This window comes from Pseudopipra pipra, chromosome 18, assembly GCF_036250125.1.
Source record: "Pseudopipra pipra isolate bDixPip1 chromosome 18, bDixPip1.hap1, whole genome shotgun sequence".
Classification (NCBI taxonomy): domain Eukaryota; kingdom Metazoa; phylum Chordata; class Aves; order Passeriformes; family Pipridae; genus Pseudopipra; species Pseudopipra pipra.
The window spans coordinates 12,529,368-12,555,916 of record NC_087566.1 but is presented as its reverse complement, the minus strand read 5'-3'; the positions used below and the strand labels follow the sequence as shown (position 1 = coordinate 12,555,916).

The 26,549-nt window shown below is 43.5% G+C and overlaps 1 protein-coding gene across 3 annotated transcripts in view; it reads left to right on the top strand.

The window, feature by feature from the left end:
* Positions 1-26,549, top strand: part of GALNT9 (polypeptide N-acetylgalactosaminyltransferase 9) — a 136,088-nt gene that overhangs the window by 50,297 nt on the left and 59,242 nt on the right. For all 3 annotated transcript variants that reach the window (XM_064675274.1, XM_064675276.1, XM_064675275.1), the window contains 2 exons: positions 6,865-7,062; positions 16,083-16,200. In XM_064675274.1, coding sequence (XP_064531344.1) covers positions 6,865-7,062; positions 16,083-16,200 — 316 coding nt within the window. The remainder of the gene's footprint in view (positions 1-6,864; positions 7,063-16,082; positions 16,201-26,549) is intronic.

Here is a 26,549-nt window from a genome sequence, read left to right as displayed (position 1 = left end):
GTGAGAGAGGTGGTGAAGGTGAGGACAAAATTACCTGTGCATTCCCTCCCCTCTGGAGGGTTCAAGCACATCCCTCCTGCCCAGGACATGGTTCATGGCAGCATCCCTGGTACCGTGCCAGGGTTGACCTGGGATGTTTTATTTATGCAGAGGAAAGGACACATGTTTATTAAGGGTGTTTTTTCTCATCCACAGCCTTTGGATCAATTTGGTAACTTGATGGAATACATGTTTTAGATAGCAAAAGGGAACTAGCATCATGTGAGTGGAGAGGGAAGCGTGAACATAAGCCATGTGGGCCCTTCAGATCCATGGGACAGTGCCAGCCTACATTGAGAGGACATACCAAAAAAGCAGCTTCAACTATTCATCTACCTCAACAATGTTCATTGGAGTGTTCATTGGAGCATCCTCGTTGCTTTTCAGTGGTGCAGAAAAGAGCTGTTGAGATTTGGCAGCCAAAGAGCTGATCTTTGACTCTGCACCTGGCTGGGGGCTGCGGGTCTGAAACTTCCCTGGGCACACAGGAACACCAATAGAGATGTCAGGGAGAGCAGGGGGGGAATTCCTCTCTTTTCTCTTAGAGACCCGGGAAGGGAGTATGAAATTTATTTCTTTTTCAGTTCTCTGAACACTTATTTACAGGAAAGGCATTCTGCATTAAATATTCCTCAGATGGCCTCAGTGAAGAATTATGTGTGTCAGTAGATCTGCTTGTCTGCATCTGATAAATGTGTATTGTCAGTGAAATGTGAGGTAGCGTATAAAATCATGCAAAATAAGCTTTCAGTTTACACAGCTTTTTTTTTTTTTCTTACATTCCTGTGTTAAGTTTACACTTCATGGTATCTGACAGTGGTAGAGCCAGAGTAAAATACGGTGTTAGACCCACTGAGGCATAAAATCGAGCAGATGAGACCATGTTGTCTTTCATTTCTGTCTTGTAAGGACTCTTCCTTAAATGCTTGCAAGAAAAAGAAATTCTGATTTGTGAAAGCTGAAAAAATAAAGGCTGGATTTTTTATTTTTTTTTAATGTCCATTCTTCATTTTTCATTGGAGTAAAAATTAACGTAGTGGTTGTGGAGAGGAAAAAAAAGATACATGTTTATCTCAAAAGAACCCAAAGATTAGGGTATTTGTGTACCCACTTGGAATAGGGCAGAATTTGAGAGACATTTCCCAATGCAATTCCTGTCATTTAGGAAAGTTTTTACTTTTGAACCAATTTAAAAAAAGTGACATTTGAGCGGCGGTGAGGAATTTATTGACAAATGATTGACAAATCTCAATCATTCTGATTAAGAACTGGAGAGTGGGCTTTGCTTCTCAGATGCTACATGTTAGCAAAGCATCCCTGAAGTTGTGAAGGCTATTGAAGTAGCAGAGTTGGGCAGCTCTCTGGCCTGCAGCAATCGTGTGGTTTCCCTAACCCTCTGTTGTACCTTTTTAAAAGTCTGCTTGAAGTCAGCAGGTGTTTTTACATATTTTAAAAGGTGAATTATATAATCATGTGCACTGAGGAGCTCATAACTAACTTCTTTTTATCTGTGTTTTTTTTTTTTTTTCTGGAAGAAGCTGTTCTTTCTAGCATTGTGGAAAATCAGACTTCCCCATGGCATGAATTCTCCAGCAGTCTGATAAGGATGTGAGGCAGCACACGGTTTTTGTTTGCTGTGCTTTCCCGTGGGGTTTGAGCTGCTCTGAATCAACCCCATGTTAAATACAGAATGCATATATGTTCAGAGATAGACTTACAAGGGGATTAGAGAAACCTGTGATAACACAGTTTGACCCCTGCCTTTGCTCTCAGTCTTCTTACAGGCTTATTCTGTACTCTGGGTTAAATTCTGCCTTTCACCTCTTTTTTGCCTCCAGTGTTTATCCTGGGAGCACTTAGTCCTCAAAGGCCACAGTTCTGGCATTGCTGGAACTCCCAATAAAGTCATGGGTGTCCAACACCTTGGGAAATCCAGTGTTCATGCAGGAATCTTTCAACTGGTAGGCAAAAGCATTAAATGCACGTGCTGTTTGTTTGGTGATATGCTCAACACACTCTGACAAATTGACACATCGTTTTGTTGTGAGTTTGCTCCTGATCAGAGATTCCTTCCACAAATCCCCCAGGAGAGTCTCTGAAAGGAGGAGTCACTCACCAAGGCACCTGCTGTGGATTTGTGCCCAGCCTGTCCTGGTGCCTTTGGGAAGCCCACTGAAATCCTGGAAAAGTGATGTTGCTTCATGGAGTTCCAGCTAAGCTCTGTCAATCACAGGGATGAGTCCTGGGAAAGAGACTTCAGCACTATATTCCTGTATTGCTGGAACTGCTTCAGAGAAATAAAACCAAAGTGGAAACACCCTTTAGCCCGGTGGGGTCTGTAGGAGAACTGAATTTACTGTCCTTTCTCTTCTGGCTTTATCTGCTCATCAGCAATCTATTCAGAGTGAGAGGAGGACACTGACAAATGGGTATTTTAAGAGAGGATAGAAGGGAGGATCTTCATATGTCACTCAAATTCCAGTCCAAATTGTCTGCTTGGGTTTTATTAGGTGAAAAAAAACAACTGGCTGCTGTGAAGCATTACCTTTAAAGCTGAATCTTTTGATTATGTTTAGTTTCCTGAAATCCATCAAGTCTGTGAATATGCCTGGGAGAACTTTTGCTCTTGCTCCAGTAAATAACTTGTTAACAATCTGTGCTACTCTGTGCCCATAAAACACGTCGGCTCAGATACAAGGTAGGAACCTAATATTTTTGCATCTGTGAAAAACAGAGATGAATCTCAAAATTCACATCTGGCTTATGTACCTGATCAGGCAGGGCTGAATCCTTCAATCCTGCCTCACTGCCAGTGGTGGCCACGTGCAAAGAAAACACTCAAACAACATATTGCAGCTCATCAGCACAGCATGTAGAACGTACTTGGACTTCAGCAACCCCTTCCCCTCTGTCCTTTCAGTCCTGTGAGCTGCCAGAAGCATCTGACTTCTGCAGGTGCACAGTGGAAAAAACAAGACAAGGGGAAAAAAAAAAAAACAGAGAAAGAATGCTGGTGTCTGTAAAGAGGGTGGGTAAATCTGCATAATAATGTAGCAGTTTAAAATTAGGGGAAAAAACCCCTAGAAAATACTAGGAAAGATTTAATCATAACCCTTTCAAAAACCTGAAGCAATTAGACAAAGCCAGAGTTCAGAACAGAGGACAGTTCTATCCTGGATCTTCTCTTTCCATCTGTGACTCAGAGCCTGCTTTCTTGTGGGTGTGAACATATCTGGGGAGTTAGATAGCTGTGCAGTCTGTCCACATACTGAACCTTTCCTGTTCCTAATACCCACAGGGATATGATTACCAACAGAGGTAGAAAATCACCTCCATGGGTGAGATGGGAGCTTTAGAAAAGGAAGTTGCAGCAGTTGCTTTCATCCCAATTCAGTCCATGACCTTGGCAAGGCATAACTTGAGGACAGAGATATTGGAGAAGTAGTATCTTGAACATTCACATTTTTGGAGTGGAGGGGGACAGAAGCAGAACTTTGATCACATGGACAGCTTACAGATGCCTCAGATTTCATGGAAGTTCAAAATCTGGGATTTCACATTAACAGATTGATAGAGATTAATGGAATTTCATCGTGTGTTTTGACCCAACTGTTGCATTACACTCCAGAGATCCCTCCTTGTGCCATTCAGATGCAAAGCACCGTGTCAGGTGGTAATAAATGTGAGTCATACAACTGGAAAAACACAGGAATTAGTCAACTGTAGAGTGACAGGAGTAGTTTGGTGCTGGCTGGTGTGAGAGCAGCCCCAGAGCTGGGAATGGATTGTTCTTTGTGTAATGAAGATAGCAAGGACCTAGGTTAGCATTGCCAGGACTCAAGTATTGGATTAACACAATCACAGATATGATTAAGGGCTGAAAACCAGAGTGACTGTTAAATATTTTCTTCACATTCTTTCTCTAACCATTATGTGGGATACACTTCAGCAGTCCAATTTTAAGCAGTCTTGCAAAGTAGCAGGCTAAATTCCCTTTTTATTCAAAATAATTCAACATTATTAATCTCACCTAGTTTCAGTGTCTGCATTATTATGAGAAGCATCTGACTGTAAAAGTGCCAGCCTCCCTCTCCCTCTGCTGAGAATGAAAGTCTGAGGCAGTTACCTTGAATGTGGGGGGTCCTTTGCAGACATCTGATATTAAGGGAGGAGAATTCCTTGTCTTCTTTTAGCTTTTTCATTACACAATCTCAGTCTACCCTATAAAGTAAAATACTTGAAAAACAAGCACACAAGGAGGAACTGTAGAAGGAATTTGTAACCTCCAGGATGGTTTTAAGTGTGATGGTTAAACAGTCTTGTTCTGTAACCAGGGTCCTGCTCCAGGTGCTTTGCATGGAGGGTGATCTGCACCAAGGTCATTTTTTTACTTGAAAATCTTGAAGAGGAGGATTCTTCTTCCTGTCCAACAATTAGTGGCCTGTCATTAGTGACACCTGTACCTGTTGTTTGGTATTTTGAAAGCCTTTGTTGCAGAGGCCAGAAGGGAGCTGGGGGCACTGGATTTGTGATGGGAGTGTCTGGCTGAAGTGTCCACTGTTCTGTGTTTTCTTCTGCTGCCCCTAAGGTGGTAAGCACAGATAACATGATGGAAAGAACTGAGCAGAATCAGCTTTTCTGCATTAGTCCCTGCTTTGTTGGATTTGCAAGAGTTTTTCTACTGTCCACCCACTGGTTTTTAAAACAATCTCATAAATATAATCTCATATTGACAACAGAAGTGGCTTATCCTGATTTGGAAGGTCACATTGGCTCTTTATGGAGGTGCCCAAGTGTAGCCCAAAGACCACATGAATTGAGAGTCTGCATCATGTACTACACTGTCCTGAGTCTCTCATTTGTTTCTTGTTTCTCCAACAGAAAGAAAAAAAAAATCTCCTTTGAGTCTGGGGTACAGCTCTTTAAATGTCATAAAAAAAAAAAGAAAAAAAGTTTAAAAAAAAGTATTGCCAAAAATAGAGCTGAAATCACTGTCCTCCTTTAGGCTGCTGAGCTTTCATGCTTCTGTGGAGATTTTTGGTACCTCACAGGACCTTGGGCTTTGACAATATAAGTACTGCACCTAAAATTGCAGGTGGCAAGCAGTAGTAAGGGTGACCTCAGGCCATTCCAGTCATGAGGGATCCATTGATTTATTCCCAGAATAAATCAAGGAGAGTAACAAAACAATATGTGTTGAATAGGAGATGAGCATCTCTTTTATAACCTTCCTGGCCAGAGGAAATTTCTGTGACTTACAATGTCATTCTTTTTTTCCCACCATGCTTGTGATCATCCTTTTTATTAAAACTTCCATTCTCTGTGTTATTGGCATCCAGCTGATAAATTCAAATGCCAGTTTTCTGGAGGAATCCAAATTAAGCTAGTTTAAGTCTCTTGCTCTTCTCTCCAAATGCAATGCTGTGACACCTTGTCTTTTTGTCAGTTATGCTCTGTTTTGTGATGGTTTATTTGCAGTAAGCAGCTCATCATCAATACTCAAGGGTTTCACTGAATCTGTGTCTATTTTTACTCATGTAGGAGCAGTAAAAAGAAGAGAAGGCAAGCAGTACACAACCTCATGTAAGCAATAGGGAGACTGTGTACAAAATGACAAATATTTTGGCTGTATTCAATTACAGAGAAATTTCTGTCTTCTTACAGAACAGATCAGAAAATTTATGATAGTTCAGATGGAGGTAGTGAAGACTGAAAATGCAGTTTGAATTAACTTTATAAGCCTTTCCCTTTCTGTTGCCCTGCACAAGAAAATTCATGGTAACAAACTAAATATAACAAACAATATATAAAATAACAAACTTGAAACCATGAAGGAACAATTGCCTTTTAACCAACAGCAAAAGGAAAATGAGAAAAGATCAGTGTTCAAATCCCACTACCTTTGTGAGTCGCAGCAAACCACCATTCCCTTAAAGATACATGTGAGAGCTCTGCAAAATCTTCAAAGCTTGTTTCAAGGGGAAACACAGTTACAAAGGACTGAACCAGTGGCTGTTTCTAATACTACTTTGAGGAGTGATTTCCACCCTTATGTAAGTCTGCTACCTCTTTGGATCACTTTCTCTGTAAATTCATAGCGACTTCAGACTACCTTGGTCAGAAATGAGTGTTTGCACTGAAGCTTTTTACTTTCCTTTTGGGATGTAGCTTCTCTTGAAAGCACATTGATGTTTTAAAGCCTTTTGAAATGATGGAACATTTCCTGCAGTTTGCTGCTTTTGCACCATCTGGCAATTGAAATCTTCTCATCACCAAAGAGGTTTTAGAAGGAATAATGCAGCCACACTTGTCATTCAAACTAGATCCCGTGGGGTCAGTCCTTAGGAAACAAGATTAAAACCTTCGAGTCACCTTCAGATTCTTGCAGCCCTTGGTGTGTGTTTAGTTCTTCAGGCCATGTCAGCAAGAGCTGGTGTTTAATGGCCAGCAGGAGCCCTGGTGGTGTAGCCAGTGAGACCATTTAACTGCTCGTGGTGATGGTGTCTCTCAACACTTGTCCACTCTGAGATGAATTAACAGTCTCCAGGCCTCAGAAGAGGTGTTTGGTCAGGTTTTGTGTTGTTTAACTCTGGTATGGGTTCCTAAAGGTAATAATTCCTGTGCAGTTGCTGTGTGAAGTGTCCCCCCCATCAGTGTGTGACAGTGACGTGGGTTCGGTCCCAGGGGCAGCTCTGGGCTGCCATCTCGCTGGGTTAATGCTTGCAGTGTTAGAGAACCTGGTTTCATCAGCCTGCCAGGCAGGACCTGGGATTACTGGGGGGCTGTAAAACCTGTAAAACACGTCTCTGTTTTTGTTGCTCCCAGGGTGGAACCTGCCCTTACGCGGATCAAAGAGGATCGGAAGCGGATCATCCTGCCGGCCATCGACAACATCAAGTACAACACGTTTGAGGTGCAGCAATACGCCAACGCCGCCCACGGCTACAACTGGGGGCTCTGGTGCATGTACATAATCCCACCCCAGGACTGGCTCGATAAAGGGGATGAGTCAGCTCCCATCAGGTAAATCTCCCCTGCGCTGTCACCTCGGGACTGGCGATGTTTCCATCCCAGCTGTCTGCCAAGGGCAGTTGAAGTGAAAGGAAGGCTAAAGGCTTTGGGCAGGGAGGGCGAAAGGAGGCTGCAGAGAACAGATGGCTCTGCAAAGCTGGGGCTGTTTGAGTGACAAGTGGGGCTGCGTGTGTTGCCTCTCAGAGCTGCACCACAGTGTGCACAGAAGGGCACGTGCTCTAGCTGTGAGTGTGTGCTTCAAGTTCATATTGTGGCCCTTAGGAGGATAGCAAGATCTTTTTCATCTAAGCTTTTGCTTTCCAGTGGACTCTGGCATGGGTGTTAAGCCAGTGAAACATTTGTGTGTATGACAAAGGTGGTGTGTATATGATTACAAAGAGGCTGGTTTCACTTCTGCTCTGTAGGCAGCAGTCTTGGCCATCAGCCCAAACCAGAGCTTCCCATGAGCACCAGCAGGAGCTGTGCTAGCCTTGCTTTGTTCAAGAGTTGAACTTTTGTTTATTTTTTTGGGAACTATGCACACATGTTCTGAGTTTTTGTGCTGGTTGAATTTTAAAATGAACCCAGACCATGTAGTCAGTGTGTCATTTTATTTTTTTCTAATAAGAGAGCATGTTACATTACAGAAATGGAATTTTCTAAGGAGATGCTGTTACAGGAATTGTGAAGGTGTTTTTGAGAATTGTTACAGTGGGAAAATAGGAACCTGTGTGAAAAGGGCTTTCTTTCCCCTTCATTTGAAAATTCACATCTCCTAGCCCTTCATCTCCTCCTCTCGTCTTAGCAGCTCCTCTGAGATGTTCTGTACTTGGTTAAGGGTACTATTGTTAGGAACTGTTGAAATAAATGCTAAAAAATATGAAGCCCAGGTATGCAAAAAAAACAGATTGCTCTACCCTATTTTTTAAGATTTCTTGGGAAGGACACAGCTTACCACCTTAGAGTCTTCTTCATTTTCATGTATATCACCTCCAAACTAAAGTAAGCTAAAACTCCACTGTATGGTCCCAGTGTGGGCTCTGGCAAAGAAGCTGATGTACTTCCCTCCCAGTGTAAAGCTTGAGTTGTCAGGTCCTGACAATTTCATCCAAACACTTCTAACAACATACCCACCTGAAAAGATCCAGGTGATCCTTTGGAAGTGAAAGGACACAGACAAACTGATCACATTTCCAAGGGATCAGTTGGATGGGGCCACCTCACAGGATCTGCCCCTCATGCAGAGTAATATTTCAGTCTGTATTTGAGCAAGCTGTACTTAGGTTCGTTCTCATGCTCTGTGAGTGCAAAACAGAGCTATACAGTAACATTAACCTTATTTACTGGAGGACAGCACAGTCCATCATCACTGACCCTTCGCTTGGCTTGAAACCTCAATAAGCAGGAAAGAAATTACTTAGGAAATCAGTTTTCCTGGATAACATGCCCTGCTTGCCTCACATTGTTTTAAAATTGCAGGTGTTTTATACCTGTTTCACTCAGCCCTGAGAAACAGCTTATTGATGAATGAAAATTAATCAGCCAAAGATTTCATTCCTGAAACCAAGGTTTCAGTCTTCCAATCCTGAAAGGTTTTACACACTACATGACTTCCAGTTTATGCGGGAAATCTGTGTTCATCTGTACTGTATTAATTTTCACAATGGATTGCTCCAGTATTTGAGCATCTTCTGTTCTGGAGACAGTGATCAAGTACCAGATAAGACTGAACTAAGAGGTTAAATCTCAGCAAGATCTTGGACATTATTTCAGTGGTGGTAGGTCATGCACTCCCTAAGGCGTGGAAGCTGCTTCTGCAAAACACTTCTGGAAATCCAACTGCAGATCTTTTTAACAGAGGATGAGGAATCTCGTCCCTGTATTGCTGGGATAAGAGGGGGGTTTTTCAGCAATACAGGGCATGATGTGCCGTGGACTTTGTGTTCAGGCTCTTGCTGGTGTCACACTGGCACTGAGTTGGGCTGACACAGAAGTGAACAAGGTCCAAACTCAGGCACTGAGCAGTGTTGAGATCTGATGCACATAAGTAGCTGCTCCCAAGAGCAGTGATTTTATTCTGAACCCGAGTGAACAAACCCCCCAATTTAACAGTGCATAAACTGCCCAGGGACAGATGAGACAAGCAGCACAAGGAGGGGAGCACCCAACCCTTGCTGACAAATACCAGGAGCACTGACACGTTGTGATTGCCTGAGCATCTCTCCTGGAAATTAAGAATTCCATGCCCTGAAATGCAGAGGCATCAACATCGACCTGTGAACACGTACGTGTCTCCCTGGGCACATGTGCTTTGGAGTCAGTGATCCAGGGGAGCAGAGCATCCACCTCACAGCACTCTGCTCTGCTTGCTGATGGGGCTCTGAAGCAATAGCACCTGGGTGGATTTGCTGGAGCATTTGGCTGTTGTGTTATTCCTGCCTGTAGAAATGTAGTGCAATTTTGTGGCTTTTCAGTGATATTCCAGAGTAATTGTGGTAATGGGAAGAGTGAACGTGTGAGTGTTATTGATGGAAAGAATCAGGAAGCCTGTATACTTAGGATTGAAATTTGAAAGCACCCATGATGGGAACTTAGTAGCTTAGAGTATTTAAAGTATATTTTCAAAAGGAAGGCAAAGTTAGTTTTCAGAATCTCTGTTGCTTTGGTACAGGTTTTGATTTTGTAACCAGCTTTCCAGACCACGTACTGAAGAAATGATTTCTGTTTTAGTCCACTTTGCAAGACGTGCAAACAGGTCCACATTGATGGTGTTTGGATCCATGTATCTGTTCAGTGCTTCCTGAGATTGCAGGACTGTTCATCAGCATGAAAACTCCAAGTTCATTTAGTCCTCACTGTTCCTCTTAAGGCTTCCTTTGACACTCTCTTCAGCAAGTAGTGGGTTTGGTTTGTGCCTCTCTGTGTGTTTTGTGAAAGAAAAGGCTTGTAACAAATAACCCCGGGACCGGTTTTGTGGTTGGTGTAGCTGAGTATTTCCTGCCAGATCTCCAAAGGGATTAAAGATTTTCAGTGTTAAGAAACATGTGTTCTCTGGTATCAGTGAGGATCAGAGCCCTGGCATTTCTCATGTTTGCATTGTATGAATAAATATCATCGATCTGCAGAATTGGGTGAGACATTTAGAAAGCAGGGTCCGATTCCTGTTTTCTTCTGGGACTACATAACAGATGTGCTTAGTTCTTTGCTAACATTTTTTCTGTTTGAAGCCTGATCCTCTGATTTCTTGAATGCTGACAGTGGTGTGATCCTACACAGAGCCTTGCTGGGAAGGAGCAGGAACTGTCCCTCATGCCAGTGGGGCACTGTATAGGCAGTCATGTCAAGTGTGCACCACAAAATGTCACAGCAGCTCTTGTGGTCTAAATGACAATGGGGATGTGGCCTTGAAGTGCTAACAAAGGTAAAGAAATAGCAAGAACAAAGTGTCAGATTTTGTAAAGATTTCAGATACACTTTAAAGTCGGTTCTTTTTTTTCCCCCACGTTAATACTCTGAACTTCAGAACAATTGATGTTCCCTGAATCGGCTTCTGCAGGCAATCCATTTTACATGTTTGACATTTGAGATGTGAGATGTCCCTAACGTGAAGATTTAAATGAGGATTGTTATTTTGACACGCTGTGTCCATCACATCATTTCCCATTTGTGTTCCTCAGAGCACGCTGCCCCGAAACGTCCTTATCATCTGGCAACAAACTGTGTGACAAAGAATCCTGGTTCTGAGGGTTTCCAGTGAATTTGACTATGCATTGAAACTAGCTGAGGTTTTTAATGCCTGCAGTATTTTTTTCTGGGTTTTGGACCAGCAAGGAAGGACTCTGGTATTCTGAGCTCTGCTCTGACTCGTCTTCCCTCACCCGCCGTGATTATGATGGACTGCTCTGCACTTGATTTCTTGATCAGCAGCCACTAACATTACAGTCATTAGTCAGCCTCACTCAGCCAAGCCCTGCACAGCTCTCCATTTTATCTTCCTCCAGCAGCAGTGGTGCATTTCAATGTTGCATATGTTCTCACTTACTGCTTTAATATGCCATAGCCTGGTACCAGGAGGAACATGTTCTCACACGAGCAGCTCCAGCCGCTCGAGAGAGTGCCTTGTGTCCTGCTCAAGGGTATAAATTAGAGCTGGATGTGCCCCCAGTGGTGTGGTTTGTGCTGTCTCCTTTATCTGGGGGTGTGTGTGCCCATCTCAGGTGCAGGTCACATCCTGTGCTGCTCTGCCATAGCAATGCTGGTAAAGCCCTGTTGGGTGTTCGCTGCTCTGGGAAGAAACCCATCTGTGCACCTGAGCTTAGGAAGGTAAAGTCTTTCAGAATAAACCATGCTGTCATGTAATAACAACACTGGACACTGTTTATTGCTTTGATTATGGCCTTCTTTTCAGTTTCTGGTTCACAGGAGCCTGTAACAGAGCAATTTCTCTTTTATTTGTCCGGGTTCTGATGGGTGTCCAGCCTGTTCCAAAAAATACACTTCCATGGGTCATCAGAGAGTTATTTTACATCCATATTTGCCCTGCCTTTGTAACTGAGCATTAGCTTGTCATTTTTTTTTCCCTCTAACTAAATCTGTCCTTGAGTTCTGTTCTCAAGGCCTGGTGTAACTCCTTCTTGCAAAAGACAAGAGTTGTAAGAAAAAAGAAGTATCTATGCAGGTATCGTGCAGGTTTCCCCACTTACCTGTCAGGCCAGGGGTGAGGTGCTGCTTAAGAACCTGAATCAAAGAAACATTCTGCCAGGGGAGGTGGAAAACTCAGAGATATGGTGGGTGATGTGTCATTTGAATCTCGTTCTCTTTCTCCTCGTACCTGTATATATACATTTATATTTATATATTTATCTATAGTTGCATTTATATTTACATTTGTGTATTTATGTGTGAGCATTTGTCAGTTGTCCTGGAAATTGGACTTGGATGCTCTGGAAAGTGTTTCAAATGTGACGTGATTGCATGATGATGATGATAGATATATATAGATAGATATACTGACCTTAAGGCAGGGGAGAAAGATGCATAAGGGACAGGAAGATTTCCTGTATCACGTGCAACATGTCAGTATGATGCTTATCCCTTTCTCCTTCACTTGTTCCTGACAGAGGCCCCAGGCAGGATCCTTCAGTTGTCTGTAAAGGGAAGGAGAGGGATGCACCTGGGTGGAGAAATGGGTATGGCACCTGCTGGAATTTTGCTGACAGAGCTGTGCTCCTGGGGGCCTCACTAAAACAAAATAGTTGTGACTCAGACCTACAGCAAGTGTCATCCCTGGCCAGCGTGCCCTCTGTTTGTGGTGCCTCATCCCAAAGCAGGCACTGCCCTCTCTGCCCTCCAGCTGCCTGCACTGTGTCTGCTGCAACAGGCAGGCAGGGAGGGAGGGAAGGAGAGTTCACAAAGCCCTGCTGTCTCTGCTCTCTCCCTTTCCCCAGGGCATTACCCAGAGTCATGTCTCTCTTCCATTTCCCTTGCTGCAACCATACTATCAGGTAATTTCCACAAATTGACTGTGCTGTGTCTTTCTCCAGTGCAGAATCAATATGATTCTATGCTGCATTTTAAGCTTTTAGCTGCAAAACCCATTTTGCTGCGTTTCCCACATTATCCTTTAAGTGCTGCTGTTGATTATAATTAATGCTTAAAACATCCTCAGTTGTGTCAAAGAATATTCCACAGATCAATTAAGTTTCACAACACCTTTGAGGTATTGGTAAAGAATAGTGCACCTCTAATTGCTCTTTTATGATACCTTCCTTCTAAAAGTGTCACTGTTTTGCTAGAAAGTACATGATTAAGGGAAAAGGTTGCTTTATATAAAGCAGGTGTTGTTAAGTTTAATATATTGTACTCTCAAGCTGTGAAGTGCTAAGGGTATGCACTTTCTCATGTGCTGCCCCTTGGCTGGTGAGCAGTGGTTAAGACATGCTAAGGTAGTTGGTTTTGCTCATATATCCATTTCTAGCTTTCAAAGAAAGTCTGCTGCACTGCACTAAAAGTGGTAGATACACTGGAGTATTTCAGATACTGGGAAAACCCAGTGCTGGCAGCCAAGTGAGGGTCTCCTGCTTTTTGGGGAGCAGGTTTTTTTGAAATGTTTGCAACATGTCAATGTGACACTGCAGTCCAGTATAAAATTATCCAGCTTAAAATGTGCTTAAAGTGCCTTTAGATGTGAGTTTTGGGGTTTTAGGCTGCTGAAGCATTCTCAGATTCTTACCCAGTGTCATTAAGTGTGCTTCACAGATGGAGGAGCAGAGGCAGAGGGAGGTGACTCACTGGAGACCAGATGAGTGGCAGAGCTGGGAATAGAGTCGGGGTCCCTCTGCTCACAGCACTGTTACCCCCTCACTGGGCTGTACAGTCACATCACACTGCCTTTACAGCTGGGGCACTCAGAGCACAGGGCAGTGAAGGGCCTGGCCTTGGTGAGGCCCCCAAAAAACTCTTTGTGGCTCTGCTGGAAGCGTTGAACATGGACTATGCAGAAAACATTGTGCACTGCAGGCAAGTTCTTCCATTGTGTCAGGACATGTCCGGGGCAGGGCCAGGGACTTCTCAGTTCAGCTTCTGGGCTTGCAGCTGTGCTGCTGTGCAGAAGACCAGTGGCTGCAGGTGGCCAAATTCAGGTAGAAAAAGCCACTGTCAGTGGCAATTTTCAACAGTTCTCTGAAAAGCTGGGTGTGGTTCCTTCTGTCCTTCTGCTGCTGTTGTTGCTGAGTCCTGAAACCAATTTTTTTTTCTGAATAAGCCATGAAGGCTTGTGGAGTCTATATTTGAATATATCTAATGAGAAGAAATAAAGCATAGAAGAGAGAGAGGGAGCTGCAGAGGCAGTCCTCAGTGGCATTCAGCTGTGAGTGATGATTATGTAGCTGCGTCCAAAATGTATTTCCCACCCCCATTCAATTAACAACTCAGTGTTTTAATGGACAGAGCCGACAGCTGCAAAAATCCATCCCCCAGAGAGAGGGATTCCAGCACCTGAGAGCAGTCTGCAAAGCCTGGCAGTACCATTCCTCATTAGGAAGGGAGGAGATACATCCTCATGGGAGCATCCTACCGCTGTAAGGAGCTGCCTCCAGAGGACTTTTGAGAGGGAGACAGGGCTGGAAAGGGAATGAATCTAAAGCCCAGACTAGCATCTCAGTTTTGCAAAGCAGTGATGCCTTAATCCAGTGAAGCCTGTGTGAATGGAAAATGAAAAAATGGGGTGTGTTTCTTCCCCCTATCAACTTCCTTTTTTTATCATGAACTTAGGAAATATACCTGAATTATTCCCTCAAAGGCACTGGAAAGGCACTGAATTTCCTTATCTTCGTCACATCCTCCTTTTATTTCTGTTTCTAGACTAAATGTAATCCTTGTTAGCCTAAAACGTGGTTTTCATTGATACAGGGTGTGACCTGGAGGTGTATATAGGATATGTCTGGTCCTGAGTACAGGAGAGCTCTCAGACTCTTTAGGAACGTCTGTTTCCAGGCTTGGCTCTAGGAAGTATAAGGAGGAAGATGGATTTTATCAAATAACTTGAATTTATAAATGCCATCCATCTTGCAAAGATCCTGGTGTACAAGGATGTGCATCTGCAGAGGATGGAGGTGCCCAGCCAGGAGTACCCAGAACCACGAGCGGTTCTCACAGAGCCTTGAGACCACTTCTGACTCGAGACTGATTCCACAGAAAGCCTTCACAGATGACAGCACCAAAGAGAGAAGTGCTGGAATTCCTTGCACACAGAAGGGGCACTCTGGGTGTGGCAGAGGTCCAAGCACTGAGGGTGCTGTGGTGACCCTGCTGCAGTTTCTTTGTAGGGTCTCTGACATCTGGCCTCGGTTTTCTCCATCCTTTTCGATGGAATGAGTTCAGGGATCTCCTGAGAAGCCCCACTCCAGTGCAGAGACATCTGTGAAAGCCAGATGTTTGCCATTGTTACCACCATTCAATCTTGTCCTCAGCTCATCACCCAGGGAATGCATCTCACTCTGTAAGGGTGAAACGTGAGAGTTAATCAAACCATTTCAACTTCTTTGTCAGAAACAGTGCTGATCAAATGTGTTTCTATCAACAGCTGCCTTTTTCAATTATGCAGAGAAAACATGAGAGGGATAGTGTGCACTGCAGGAGAGGCTTGTAATGATCTGGGAGGTGCCAGGGGCTTTCAAACTGAGAGAAAGTGCAAAGGAGAGATGCTGAAGTGGTACCAGGAGTGCCAGTGGCACAGCAGAGCCTGTTACAGACAGCAGCACCTCAGCAAATGAACCTTGTCATGGGTACCAGGCAGTTCTGTCACTCTGTTCTGCAGTGTCAGGATATGCATTGGGCCCAGGAGCAAAGAACTGTTTTGTCAAACCATAGCTTGGCCATATGTTTGTAGCCTTTTTAACCTCCTGCTGTAGAAATGGTGAACTGCTGATGAGAAAGAGGACCTGAAGTGATGACAACATTCCTGCAGCCACCTGCAGGTCATAGAATAGCTTCACAAAGGCTGAAATTCATATGCTAGAGTTGACTCCAGGAAGTCCCTTGGCAAACTTCACACCAGGATTGATCCATGGCTCTCAACATGCACTGTCTTTTAATATGTGGGTAAGGGGACTCCTCATTTCCAACAAAGGTTATGGGGCTTTTTGTGTGTGTTGATCTTCCAGTAAAGTGTTGTCTAGTTCTTGTGCTACTCTGTGGTAACAAACTTCAGCTCCAACACAGGGGTTGTGTTGTAAAACAAACAAAACCCAGCCTGATACTTCAATGACACACATGGAGGACTTCACATCTTGTGTGTCCCACACACAGCTGGTCTGATGTGTTTGGCAGTGTGCTGATTATTTGGGTGGCTCTGGTCCCACAAGGTCCTCTGTCCACTGGGGGATGAAATGCAACACGACTGATCCTCATAGATAAATTTAAAATGTAAACTTGAAGACTAAGAACTGCCTTATCTGTGTAAATTTCTTATGAGATGGGTTCTGTAGTAACTAAGAAATGACTTAATTTTTTGCTTTATTCTCTCTGTGCAGGACACCAGCCATGATCGGGTGCTCCTTTGTAGTGGACCGAGAGTATTTTGGTGAGATTGGTTTGCTTGACCCTGGTATGGAGGTCTATGGAGGGGAAAACATCGAATTAGGCATGAGGGTGAGTAACAAAGACGAGACTTTTGCCGTGTCCATTTGCAAAGAATGACTGGGAGCTCGTGGCCCAGCAGAGTTGCTGCCTGACTGATAGGCTATTATGCTGGAGTAATTGATACTGCAACACTATCTGGAACTGACAGTCCCAGTAAATGAATGTTCCTGGCCTTACTGGCCCTGAGAGAACTGATAACAGTCAGAAATGTGGTTTATTGGTTCATTCTGTCAGTGTCTGAACCCAATGAGAAAGATTTTCCCCTTTCCCGGTAGCTTTGCTTGTGCAAACAGCTACACTGGGATTCCTGTGCTCGTTGCCCTTAGTTGATGTTGTACATTTGTGGCCTAGCAGGTGGAATACCTGCAGAAAACTGAGGCCAGGCTGGTAGAAGTCAGTTGTGAGGTTCTACATATGACTTGTGATGAATGCTGGGATATTTTACAGCTTTACAGAATAAGAACTACAGGGTACAGGTGTTCGACCCTGTCAGATGGGTCCATGTGAAGTGTGACCAGATGGCTTTGAAGCAGCATCAGTCCACCCTGTGCTCTTGACCTATAGGAGGTTTGCTACCTGTGATCTTTGCCCTTGTTTTCAAGGTGGTGCTTGCCATGCAGTCCTTCTGAACACCAAGGAACATGTCTTTGCTTAGCATTTGGAAATTAGGCCACTTAATGTTGCATGAACACAGTTTCCTCATTATAGAGCTGACTGTTTAATTATTTTCCCCTTACTCTTTATCCCCTGTTTCACAGTAACACGTCCCTGGTGCATGTAATGTGCTCATTAAAGCATACATTCTGCTCATGGTGAAACATTGAGCATCAAATTAGTCCATCCTTTATCTGACTCTTTTTTTTCTAAAATGGCTACAAACTCCTTCACACCAGTGGGCTGAGGAAGAAGGTCACTGCAGCAAGAGTTTATTTTCACAAATAGGTGTGTGTTTATTATTCCAGCACTGCAAGAGGGATGGGGTTTGTAATGGGACTGCATGAATACGCTGCTTTTACTTTTCACATAGGGGACAGGAAAACTGCTACCACAAATCATTCAATTTTCCTTAAGAGGGTCAGGCTATTACCAGGATTGTGTGAGCTTTCCTTTATCATTGTGCAGGGCTTTGAGCTGTTTGAAACTTTTTCCACATGGCTGCTCCCAGAATAGATTGAACACTCTGGCAAAACTCTGGCGTGGTTGATGAATAAGGCTCCTAAGAAATCTGAAAGCTGTCGCTCTTCCTTAGACGAGAAGAACTTGCTGAGTACGATTAGGGCTCCTGGTAAACAGGGGCAAAGGTTTTAATAGGATTATGGAATGGCACTTGCTTGAAGAGACAAGGATTTGAAGTGGGCAAGGACAGGTTTTCAGGGATAGGGAACCTGTTAAAGCCTGCAGAAACCTTGGATCTAAAAACCAGCTCTCCTTCTTTGGGTTTTATTTTGGTTGGGTTTCTTTTTGCCATATGAGAAAAACTAACCCTACTGTTTGGGAGAGGTTTTAGGAAAGTACAACAGTATGAGTTTGTTCTAAAATAAGCTGTGTGTCCATAGCAGGGATCTGTTACTCTGTGTTTCCAGCCTGGATCTATCATGGTAAGTAATATACAGTGTCTGCCTCCTAATTTGCAAATCCTATGTGTGATCTCCTCCTGTGTGTCTTTGAGAGCTGTCAGAAACTAACAGCGTGAAAATGCACAGGAACCTTCTCCCTTCTCTCTAGGATATTTATAAAATCACTGTGAATTTACCAGGCTTGGTTTTTTTAACTCCAGAATCTCCAAGTAAGTTGCAAAACATCGCTCCTTTCCCAAGGCCTGGTGGACTGAGCCATGCAGGGATATTTGGCATGTCCCCTCCACCTGCACACAGGGATGCTGTTGACCACGTGTGACCCTGCTCGTGTGAAGCAATGAAAGGCAGAAAAAGGAAGGAAGAAGTGAATTAATAAGTAAAAACCAAAAAGTAATATAATAATAGTAAGATATAGGGAAAGTGATGGCACACATTTGGCTGAAAACAGTCCCTATTTAAAATAGCTGTAACAATAATCCTTTAAACTTTTTTGCAAACTATTATCATGTTACTGCTAAAAGAAAAGGGATTAGGTTTGGAGTGTCTGAATTAGATTACATTGCATCTAATGAACCCTTGTTTAAATTGTTTTAATAAAGTGAAATAGGGAAACTCAGTGAAACTAATGAGCTGATTTGGGAGGATACTGTTTGATAACCCAGCTAATTCCCATTAAATCTATTGTTTATTAAAAAATCATGATCTTGGTTATTCCGCTACTGGCTTTGCCCTTTTCTAAATTTTGCAGATGGACGTATTTAAATAATTACCCTAAGAGATTTTCTGTATTGAATAAGCAGTGCAGCAACTGACTGGGGCTACTATGCCTATTGAAAATACTGCAGGCTCTGCAGCTCTTTTTTAAACTCAAAAAATAGTAATTTTTTATGTAAACTTCCCGTTGGTGAGAGCTGTGACATTCTCCTGATGGGTTGGCTTTGCAGTGAGGTCAGTGTCTGTTTGCCAAGCAAGGGAGATTCTGCTTTGGCTGAGGAAAAAGCACCAGCTGTTCTGGGAAATAAAGGGGAGGTGGACATGTTTGCAAGCTTGTGATAGTAAGGACATAGATGGACACTTCCATAGTGTCACCTTGTACCGTATTTTTCAAAGATGACAGTTTCACCACAAGGTGGATAAACACAGGATGGAATTCTGTTATGGACAAATGGTGCTGATCTCTCGCTGTTCACCAGCCAGCTCCTGAAGCTGATGGGAATTGTCTGTGAGCACCTGAAAACTGATTTTGGCCAGGAGCTTAGAGCATTAAAGGGTGGGTGACTCCTCTGTGGATGAGTTGCCCTTTACGAGCACGGGCAGCTTGGCTGGTTGGCTGCATTCAGGCACCACCACGGTGCTGCTCTGACTCCTGTATCCATGTGGGTCCAAGTGAGCAGTAGATAGCCCCCTGTCTTCATTTCAGCTGTCCTTTTCCCAACCTGGAGGCAGAGATAAGGAAAAACAATGGCAGTTTCTCCTGAAGCTGAGCTCTGGGTGTGTCTGTGCCTGAAGAAAACACTCTGAATTCAGGGAGGATCATGTTTGTCTTTGCTGCTCCTGAACATCAAATGATCTCTCTGACCTGCAATACAGAGAGATGTCCCAACAGTGAAATTCAAGCAGTGCTTGAACATAGAGGAAGACAGGAATCCCTTTAAGTGAGGGTCTCAAAATTGGACCCTGCAAGAAACTGCATGGTTTGCAAACGTCACGTAAGTTCCATTCCTAGTGGGAGCTACAGACACACTTAATTATGTAGAAAGGGAGCATATAAACATTAAAAGCCTAGTTTATGATTTAACCTAATACAAGCAGTTTATGATGCATCTTTTTATAGTGAGTCATTAATCACTGCACTAAGGATCTCTCACTTCTCTGGTGCTCCAGTGTGAGTTGCTCTTCTTTTTACTTTGTACCCATCAACTGTAACAGTGGGTGGGCAGAGATCAAGCATTTATTTTAAAGGATGCTCTAGCAGAAATTAAATTCTGCTTCCACTGTTAAGATTTTAAACAAATTAAATAAAAAGTATGTTGCCACATTGTCAACTGAAAGTAAAACCTTTTTCTTCTTGGCCAGCATCAATTGGCCATGCTGCTTTATTCTCAGTAGCACTGTGATACACCTCAAAGGGGGGAATCTGAAGCAGCTGATGAATTCTCAGAGGTGTTAACTCAGAGATTTGAAGAAACAAACACACAAAACACCATCCTCCACCCCAACTAATGACTTACCCAGTTTGAGATATCTGAAGGAAACCTGCTGTGTAAGAGCTTCTGGCCAGAGAAGTGAATCAGAGATGTCCCAGTGGGACAGAGGGACTTGTGGTGAATGCCAGGGGTGGCTCAGTGCTCCAGCAGAACCCACCTGGATGCTCAGGGCTGGCTGTGCCCTCGGCTCATGTAGGTGTGTCACAGGAAACTTTGGCCAGTTTTGAGGCAATGGTCAGTGACTGGCCCTGGGAACACAGGAGTGTCCAAAGCCACCAGGAATCACCCCTGGTGATTCCAAATTAATATAGTCTTAAATGTACTTTAAATGAGACGTATGATCCTCTTTTTGGGGACAGAACCCAACTCCCTACCTGTCTGCAAAGTCTTTGAACCACGCTGGCCTTTTGTCTTCCTTATTTTTCTGTTTATTAAATTGAACATAACTATAACCTGGAATGGAAAACAGTGGTTTCATCAGAACACAGATCACTGGGATTGAAAAGAACTGTCTGGAAACAGGATAGAACTGGGATGGTGTGCACTCTGCTGCTGGGATTGCACTGATGGTGGAGGCCAAGCTGAGCAGCTGAAATAAAACATGGTTGTGTGTTCAGGAACACAGTCCCACCTCTGGGTTTGCAGAACCACAGGGTGTGCTGTGAAAAACCCATGATGCAGGTGCCCTGAAATCTCTTTATGAGGATATAAAACTCATTATGTAATGGACTTTAATACACAAGCAAATCTTTAGACTTTCCAAACTTACGTTATATGCCCTGCCTTTAAAATTTCTTAAAAAATAGGTGAACTGCATTTTCTCTGAACAGAAATGCTAATGGCACATTGTTGAGTAGTGAATTCTTGACCTGATTTTATTACCTTTAGCTAAGGAGATTTAGATTCCTTTGAGCAGTCAGTGTTTTAAATGCAGATTCTAGACTGGTACGCTGTAATAAAAATGTCACAAGGTTTATGTATAGCAAATTTTAATTCTGAATTCTGGACAATGCTTTTTGCTCTGTGTGATTCATGAGGTCAGGCTCCTAGTCTGAGAGCTAAGTAGAAACCTCTTTTTGGAGAGGTTCTAAAAATTTCAGGGTTTTTTTTCCCCACATGCTTTAGTATAATACAAGTGAAAAGTGTTCAAAAATACAGGTTAATCAAAATGTCTTACTTTGGTAAATGTAAAAATACTTCATTTTTATTTTGACCTTTCCCAAGCTGTAATTTTTAGTAGAAATCAATGAAGTTTTGAATGAAAAGTTTTGAAAGAAAGCCTTTTTTGTTTGAAGACGTTTAATCACTTAAATGATGTTAACAAAAACCCACAATTGCTGACATCTGAAAATGCAGTGCACTCTGTCCTTAGACATGCCCATTCACTCTGGAGTACAATAAATCAGCATTTTCAGCAGGAAGTTAAATGCTATTAAAATGTTTCTGAGCAGTTCTACACTACCTAAGCAAAATCCTAATAAGTGATGTAATCTGCTGTTATTGGAAGTTGCCCCATTGCTTGGGTTGCAGAGATCTCAGTGATAAATCTCCCAGGTCTCACCCTCCTGATAAGGTGTAAAGGTGTCCTCTTTTTCCATCTCCAGTTTAATTTAGCAATTTTATAGGCCTTTCCTGTGGCAAAAGAACGTTAAGCTTGTAAAGTCGAGCATTAAGAAATCATGAAAGGATTGAATTCGTGGTGCCTGGATTACATTAATTCGCAGCTCCTTTCCCTCTTCAAAATAGGGATTGGAGCAGCCTGTTCTGGGGGGATGTGAATATGTGATGAGCCGGGTCCTCAGCCTGTCTCAGTGTTCAGCATCTTCTAATTCCATTGGAGTTCCACAGATTCAGGCAGGATGGGATTAGGCTTGACATCTGTACGTAGCAGTAACACATTCTGTCTGGAAAAGGAGACAGACTAAGTGGTAAGTGAAGAAGCTCATGCAGGCTTTAAATCCCAGGCTGCTGAACCCTGGAGCGTCCAAAGCCACCAGGAATCACCCCTGGTGATTCCAAAATTAATATAGTCTTAAATGTACTTTAAATGAGACGTATGACCCTCTTTCTGGGGACAGAACCCAACTCCCTACCTGTCTGCAAATTCTTTGAACCACGTTGTCCTTTTTTCTTTTTTTTTTTCTTTTTTTTTTCTTTTTTATTTCTTACTTTCTTCCTTATTTTTCTATTTATTAAATTGAAAATAACTCTAACCTGGAACGGAAAACAGTGGTTTCATCAGAACACAGTGCAATGGTGCTCTAGCATGAAATTGCCAGCACGCTCCAGGCTAGAGCTTGTGAATACCCTTAAAAACACTCTCTAAAGTGGGAGCATTGGAAATATAGCTCAGGAAAGAGCATCTGGCCATTTGGCTTCCATATCACATCACGCTCCATCGAGTGTAACATTTCATGTTACAAACTCTTTCATGTACTAGGACATTATCAAAGCACAGGGCTGGAAATTTCAAAAAGAGATCAACAGTGAAAGAACTGAGGAAAGAAAACGCTTCTTTAGTCTCTGCCACTTTCTTCTCAGTCACTTTCCTGCAGGTTTGATCTAAATCTGACAGAGGTTTCTCTGCAGAGGCGAGTGTGAACTGAATGAGAGAGAGAGAGGGAAAATGAGGAGAAGCTGAGTGTGCTAATTGTGTTGAGATTGAAATAGGTTTCACTTGCCTAATGATGAGTCTGAACCAAACACCAGAGATGAGCTACAGCTGCTCAGAAAACTTTCTGATACAACATGTTTTCTGTTGCAAAATAGCAGCTCATCCAGAACTCCAGAGGTTCTGTAGAAGTCTAAATTTTGATGCTGATTACTGAAAGCCTGGCTTGGGTTGTTGTGTACCCAGAGGTGCCCAGCTGTGGGTCCTTAGCTGGCTCCCAGCATACCTGGCAAAAGATTTCTCTGATTTTTTTTGAACCACTTTGGATCTTTTTCAGAACTCTTACAAACGAAAAAAAATAATCAGTTCTTTGGAAAGCATCCTCTTTCCACTCAAAAAATGAGATGTGAAAGGCTTTCAGGATACCAGCTGTTCCCAGAGCAGGGGGATGCCCATTTTCTAATTGACTTTTTGAGTAGCTCCCCAGTTGGTTCTCGTTTTTCTGGGGATGAGAGGTTTAATCAGAACATCTAGCAGTTATAAAGGGCTCTTACAGGGGCAGGGGTCCTTTCAGCCTGGGTTTCTGCTGTTGGAGCAAAGGTTTGGCTCGGGCTGGAGTCCCAGACCAGACCAGCAGCCTGGGGAAATCCTGCAGGAGCAGGTGGTGGATGTGAGACCCACAGCTCAAACTGCTTTCCTTGGCAGTGGCCAGGGCTCCTGTGTGGGATCGTGTTGCTGGAGGGTTTTCCCAGGTACCATTCTCCAGGTAAATGATCTCATTTGGAAAAGTGTTCCTCAGCCTCAGAGGTGAGCTGTCAGATTTATAGGCTCCTCCAGCCTTGAATAGGGTCTGGAGGTGGGGTTGGAGGTGTTTAAATGTGTAACTCTCCATCTGGAGCTGAGGTGTTACCCTTGTAGGAATATTCCAGTCCCCATTATTTATGATGTTAAACAGAGCAGTGTAAATCCTCACCACTGGCAGGTGGAAGTGTTTCTGTCACATGAGCATGAGGATAACAGAGCTGATATTTGATGAGTTGTGGGCTTCAAGGGGGAAAGTGTTGTGGGGCTTAGACTTGTTTGTTTTCATTTTAATTCTGCCTGGAGAACTCTGGGAGGAAACATGACATTTTTTACTTTATCTTGTGCAGTCTGCTAAGGAAATATCTAACTGGCTAATAATTATCCTTGCACTGGTGTTGCCTGAGTAAAGAGCAAAGCATGTTGAGCTGACCTGTGTGACCAGGTACCTCTGAGCTGAGGGAGCAGGAGCAGGGGAGGAATAATGCATGTACCTGCGTTGTTGAATAGAGGTTCAACTCCTTGGTGCCAAAAAATGATATAATTATCTGCATTGTGTGTAACACATGGATAAAAGGCAATTTAACACTGTGCATGAAAGAGAGAAGCTGTTTTCTGTTGAAGACAGCAGCAGATTAGCCACCAGTGAGAAGTGGAATTGGTGCTTCTCCCCCAGAGAACTCACAGAGGAGTGAGACCCAGAACAGGGCATGGAGGAGGGAAACAGGTGCCTCTTTGGCTGAGCACAGACAGGAAAAAGGCTTCAATAAAATACTTAAAGTCCCAGAATTTCAAGCTTCTCTCTCTTGAATTTTGGTTTCTACATAGGAAAAATAGGGAAACAGGTTGGTTGAAATGTTTTGTTAGCACATTTATTGCAAGTTGCACAGCCCCATATGTAGTTTCTCTGCTTGCATGCTGCAGCTTGTCTGGATACATACAGACAAATTCCCTCTGCATCCTCATCTGTCATTATTTCCCTGCCATAACATCAGATCAGATTGCATGGCAGTGTTAGACATATATATAATGTGCACAAATGCATTGGTCAAAATGCCAATTGCTTTCCATTGGTAGCATTCTTCCAACATAATGGAAAGGTGTTAGCCATTTAAAAGCGAGGAAAAACAAACACAAAATGACATAACTGTCATTTCTATTTGTATTCTAGGCTTTGAAAAAGCAGATCTCTCTGAAAAATCATATTTAATATGACATACAGAATTTATAACATGAGAAATGCAGCCAAGGAGAACCCAGAGAAGCATCAAAATATGTTTGCAAAATCTGTGCTGGGCGCAACTGCCTATTGCATATTCAAGTGTTTTGACTGTTATAAAATAATCTATTTGCATGTTTTGGTAAAACTGTAGCTGCATATTTCTACCTAAAATGCCACTTAGATTTCCTCTGTGTTTCTGATAGCATGTCATTTGCACAAATGCCTTCCTATCAGCAGAATAACAATGATGCAATAAGTTCAGAGTGTGTCCTCTCTGTAATCCCTGGTACGTTCTGAGGGAGCAGGTACATGAGTGTGGCTCCACTGAACCAAGGGGGAAACTGAGGCAGAAGGTCCTAACAATGTCCTTGTGGGATGTCTGAGAGTCTTTTGGTGGCAGAGCCCACGTTGAAACTATTTAAAATCAACTTTATTGTATTTCTCAACTAATTGGTCTGAATTCAAAACCTGAGATGATTGCTGGAGGTTCCAGCACACACATGTATTACAAGCACTCTGCTTTAAATTCCTGTGTGCCTTTAGGGCACGACTGAGTGAAGAAAGGACAGGGGTGATGGCCTTTAAGAGGAATAGGCAAGTTCTAAAGTCCAATTCTGCTTAGGAGTGTTGAGAGCACATTCAAAGCAATTGTCTTGAGATCTGTCTTTCCTATCCCTGTTTCCAGCTGATCTCAGCACATCCTGCTGGCAGGTACCTGGTGGGTTGTAGGGTTTCTGTTCTATGTTCTGGGTTGTAGGGTTTCTGTTCTATATTCTGGATTGTAGGGTTTCTGTTCTATATTCTGGGTTGCTCCCTGTGTTGGATCACCTGCTGCTGTCTCATTTCCACTCAGGGAGGGGAGATGGTGCTATTTTCTGTCTCTGCCTCCCCTCAGCTCACCATGAATAGCCCATGGGGGGCTGAGGACAACACGGGGTGTCCCCCTTGTGCAGACACACATCACATTCCTTCTTCCCTCCTTTCCCCTCACCCTTTTAACCACTCGCCAAGAAGTTCATTGACTCCCGAGCAGTTGTACTGCAGGAATGTGCAGTTCCAGGCTGCTCTGGTGCTTGTGCTGGGTTGACTGGTGGGCTGTGAGTGGTGCTGTATTCCCCACCCCTCTGTCTGTGGTTCAGCCTTCCCTGCTCCCGGGCTGAGTGTCTGTTGCCCTGACACGGTGCCTTTTAGCCGAGAGGCGCCGATCTGCCAGAGCCCCTGAGCCTCAGGGAGCTGCTGACAGTTCAGCTCCAGTTAGCTGCAGTTCAAGGTCAAATGGGACTTTAAAATATGAATAAATATCAGGGTTGCTGGCACATCGATCTCAGTCTTTTTGATTCCTGCCAGATCGCATGAATAAATTAGCCTTGACAGGTGCGATAAATTGTATAGACTCCTGATCTCCAGCAGCAAATGTTACAGAAGGACGTGGAAGGCCTGGAGGGGAAAATACCCTCTGCAGATGCTTGCATTAAATGAGGTGAGCTTTGATACAGTGCTCAGGGGGTGATCTTCAGGCAGGAGGAGGCCTTTTGTTCGTCTGGGATTCTGTGCCACACCAGGGCACGTCTTCCATTGACATATTGATTTCCTTTGGCAGCAGGAGTTTGGGTTCCTGAGCAGAGCAGGAGTTTGGGTTCCTGTGCAGAGCAGGAGAGCTCCAGCTGCCCCACCCACCCATCCAGGGTGGCATTGGAATGGCTTGGGCTTAGGCCTTCTGGATCCCAGGAGGCTCCATCAGTGAGGTCTCTGACTCCAATAAAACAGAAGTAGGGGGTGTTGGGAGTGGCTCTTGCAATGTTACCACACTGTGCTGAGCACTGTCAAGCCACGACTCGTTTGTGTGTCAGATCTTGGCTTTCCAGGGACTTTTTACTTGGAAAGCAATGCTGATGTTCAGAGGAACTCACATGGCATATAGTACATGCTTTCTTCTCTAT